At 32.1% G+C, this 4241-nt stretch overlaps 1 protein-coding gene across 1 annotated transcript in view; it reads left to right on the top strand.

Moving 5' to 3' along the window:
* LOC102885811 (olfactory receptor 4F21) overlaps window positions 1-140 on the top strand; it is a 930-nt gene extending 790 nt beyond the window's left edge. Inside the window, exon 1 of the mRNA XM_006906929.1 lies at window positions 1-140. This exon is cut by the window's left edge and continues 790 nt beyond it. Coding sequence (XP_006906991.1) covers window positions 1-140 — 140 coding nt within the window.
* Window positions 141-4241: the final 4101 nt, after the last annotated feature.

Genomic DNA, 4241 nt, shown 5'->3' with positions numbered 1-4241 from the left:
TAGATACATTTTTTGCCATTGTGGACTTTGTTGTCACTCCTATATTAAATCCTGCCATCTATACTTTAAGAAACAGAGATATGAGAGTGGCAATGAAAAGATTGAGTGTACAAGTTGTAAGTTCTAGGGACGTGACATAACAAGTTTCATTGATAAGAGCACGAGATGAACATCATGGACCAAAAGGACCCTCATGATCACCATAAACACAATTTCATTATTGCTTTTAAAAAACTGAGAAGTCCAATGAAAAAGAGGTATTAAATCAAAGAATTTCATTTTCAGATAAAGTTGCAACAATTTTTGTGTTATAAAAAGTAATATTATGTATTTCTATCTAACTTACAAACCTAAATTGTAGTTACCATCAATGACTACATTTGATTTTCACATGGTTATTTTATATCTGTATATACATATATACTTGTATATATATATATATATATGTGTATATATATATATGTGTGTGTGTGTGTATATATATATATATGTATATATATATATATATTTCCCTTTATCAGTATGTTAATACCGATAAAAAGCATTACTAGAAATCAATTAATATTTCTTATGGAAATTATGTGGATCCAATGGATAAAATAGAAGTTTATGTAAACCAGCAGTTATTAAAATCAAGGAAGAAACAATTCTCATTCTAATTGTACTTTAAGTTAAATTAATAGGAAGGCAACACTGTGTTACAACTCTTAAGAATTGTTTTCAGACTTTGGTTATTAATGTATTTTAAACAATGTTATTTTACAAATGGACTCTAGTACTTTGCATTATGCAAACTTGCCTGTGTTAATTTTTCCCAGTGGCAAATTTCTGTTGCCTTTGCAGACTTCTTTAAAGTATCTCTTGATTCACTCCAAAAAAGTATCTACAATTCTAAACATATTTGAAGGGACTTAGTACCTACATAAAGGTATCCCACTCAAATCTCAGCTCATTTAATGTTCTTAAGTTAGGATGTTTAGGACAAAGAAGATGTTTGACATCTTTCAGGCAAAACCTAGAAGTTGTGGTGGTCAAGGTGCACAATCAAGACATCACATGAATGTATTTCTTTGACTGATTGAGAAAACATTAATTGTGGTGAATCAGCTTGGTTTTAACTTTTGCAAGGTAATTAAGAGTGCCTAATAAAATGAAAAATGATAAGAAGTGAGACTTTCATCAAATGTGTAGAATCAAATCAGTGAAATGGTTTTTGCCAGGGCCTGGGGGAGAGGGAAATGAGGAGTTACTAATTAATGGGCATAAAATTTCAGTTAAGCAAAATTAATAAATTCTAGAGGTCTGCTGTACAGCACTGTGCCTATTGTTAATAATAGGTGGGGGGAAGACAAAGAGAATAAAGGAGGTCAAATATGTGGTGATGGAAGGAGACAGAAGAATATACAGATGTTGTATTATAAAGTTGCTTACCTGAAATGTATGTAATGTTATTAACCAATGCTACCCCCAATAAATGTAATTTAAAATTTAAAAAAATAATAAGACTTAATTATTATTGGTCAAGATATTTTCCCTATATTTTCTCCAAAACTGGTCATCAATGTTATAAGCTATACTCTTTTTATAAAATCTAAAGTATTATTATTCATTGTTTTTGTTAACCTATCTAGATTTTAACTTTACAACTTAATCTGATTTAATTGTTTTACTATGATTCTTTAAATAATTCAGTTTTAGACTCGGTGAGGTAGCAAAATTACCTAAATGAGCCAAGAAATTGTGACAATAGCCTTAACTCAAGATTATTTTGAGAATCTTCTTTTAAGACTGTAAGAGTTACTCTTAGCACTCAAAGTTCAGGCTGTCTATTTCCCAATCTCCTTGCTTACCTCTAGTCACTCTTATAATGGCTCTTAAATAACCAAGTCGTTTGCTGAGGAAGACAATTCATATAGATTTTATTCTCTTACAAGTGTCATGCTTCAAGAGACTGTGCAAATAAAAGGAAAATCTGTGCTCTTATTCGCTCTGAAAATTGCTGTCTCTTCTAGTTATGAAGGAGGTAGATGGAATGATGAGAGTGAAATTTGTTAGCAAAACTAACCAATTTGTAGTATTCTATTGACAATGAGATGCTTCTATTAGTAAGAATCCATTTGGCAGTGTTCACCTGTGTGTGTATTGTCAGGAAAAATGAGAAGATCTCATGAGGTCTGCATAAATACTTAGAAAAGTTATATAAATAATATTAGCAAGGATAGCCCTTATAAGTGTCATACAAATTAGTGTCAAGTCTTTCTCCTGAATCTTCCAAACTAATTGACTTTTTCCTCTCTGTTTGAGGGGTTCTATTCCCCATACTTCCTCAAAGACAGTCTTCTTACTCACTTCTTTTCTTCCTTTCTGCAATCCCAATGAAACCTTGTTTGGAACATTTCTTTCACATAAAGGTGCAAATCCTACTGATAGTGGTAGGAGATTTTTGAAGATTTTGAAACAGTGAACTCATTTTAAAAACAGAAAAACTAAGGATTGGAAATTTTGAATGGCATACCCAAGATTACTCAGTGAATTTGTGCTAGAACCCAGGTTTCCTGACATCATTTTCATTAAAATTTATAAAAACTTAGGTGATTTTCTTTAAAGAGGGGTGAAAGTTGCTTAAGACAAATATGTAGCAGTCTAATGGTTGAATATTAAGCTTAATCTAGTGCATGGGGAAGAATTTTCTTGTTCAACTGTAGCTGGCTCTTCATGGCTGTTACAACCAATAAGTAAGATTATGAAGAACTTCTTCAATAAAAACCAAGCTTAATGTTTAACGTAGAATCAATACAATTTTTCTAAAACTTCTTGAATCACTTTTGAAGCATCAGAGATGAGCTTTGTTGGTGAAGGATCCCCTGTAACTGAGGATCCTATATTATCACTTTCTCCTCAGCAGCATATAATCGGGAAAGGAGCCTTAACTAAGTGAACAAAAAATCTCTTTTGCTGAAGAATAGCAGGTCTGAATTCTTACTTGTTCCATGGTAGAAAATCTTTTGGTGCAAATGAAAACCCTTTGGCCAACGATCACCTTTGGAATATTTCCTATGAAGATATAATTGGTAAGCCTGTTCTATCTCAGTGAAATGAAATGGTTTCACATACAGTAAATATCTAAGGTCAACTTCAAATTGCATGTGTCGATTCTAAAGACACATCTCAACCAATCACTCATTCAGAAATCACCTCAAAATAGAAATCCCATTATCTTTTGTGTTAATGATTAGTCTGACTAAATGTATTATTATGCTAAGCAAAAGGGAATTAGAATGAGTGTTCATGACTTATTTTACTGTTATATCTCTCTTTACACTTAGAAAAATTAAAATTACTAAATTTTTTTATCTTTATTTTTTTCCGAAAAAGAAATTTACTATATTTACTGAAATATAGTAGACAATTAGTTGCTCATATTTACATTGTTCAATTTGAGTTTTTTCAATTATAGTTATACAATAATATATTAATTTCATTTGTACAGCATAGTGATTAGAGATTTATAGAACTAAAATCACTAAATTTTTATAAGACTTTGAAAATAGTAATGTGGTGTTTCAGTGGACAGGAATAGGAAATGGGATTCAGAATAATGAAGAGAAAAAAACATCCAAAAGCTATGGAGTAATTGTGATTAAGAAAGTAATGAAAACAAATACTACTTGTCATACTAAACACTAAAGTCAACTTTTAAGATTTTTAAAAAGAAACTCCTCTCATTGTAATAATTTATAGTTCACCTCCTATTACTAAAACAACTCATAATCCATGAGTGCATTATCAGGAGTGACAGGAGGAGTGAGTCTGCCAACATAAAGTTTGCCCTAAAAGCATTTGACACTCTGTGGTATATGACAACAGCTCATAAGCAATAAAATTACTTAGAGCACCAGTCCCCAACTTTTTTGGCACCAGAGATTAGTGCTCCAATAAGAATCTAATGCCTGATGATCTGAGGTGGAGCTGAGACAGTGATGCTAGAGCTGGGGAGCAGCTGCAAATACAGATGAAGCTTCATTAGCTGACCCACCACTCACCTCCTGCTGTGTGGCCAGGTTCCTAACATGCCACAGATCAGTACTGGTCCATGGCCCAGTAATTGGGAACCCTTAATTTAGAAAGATCCAAGTTTTTCAACATTTTTCACAAAGTATCATTTGGATCCATCCATGTCATTTTCCAAGGTTAAAGATTTTGAAGTAAAAAGTAATAGGTTCAACCCTACTACCCTTATT

The sequence above is a fragment of the Pteropus alecto genome, unplaced genomic scaffold (assembly GCF_000325575.1).
Source record: "Pteropus alecto unplaced genomic scaffold, ASM32557v1 scaffold462, whole genome shotgun sequence".
Classification (NCBI taxonomy): Eukaryota; Metazoa; Chordata; class Mammalia; order Chiroptera; family Pteropodidae; genus Pteropus; species Pteropus alecto.
This window is presented reverse-complemented; position numbering and strand designations above follow the sequence as displayed.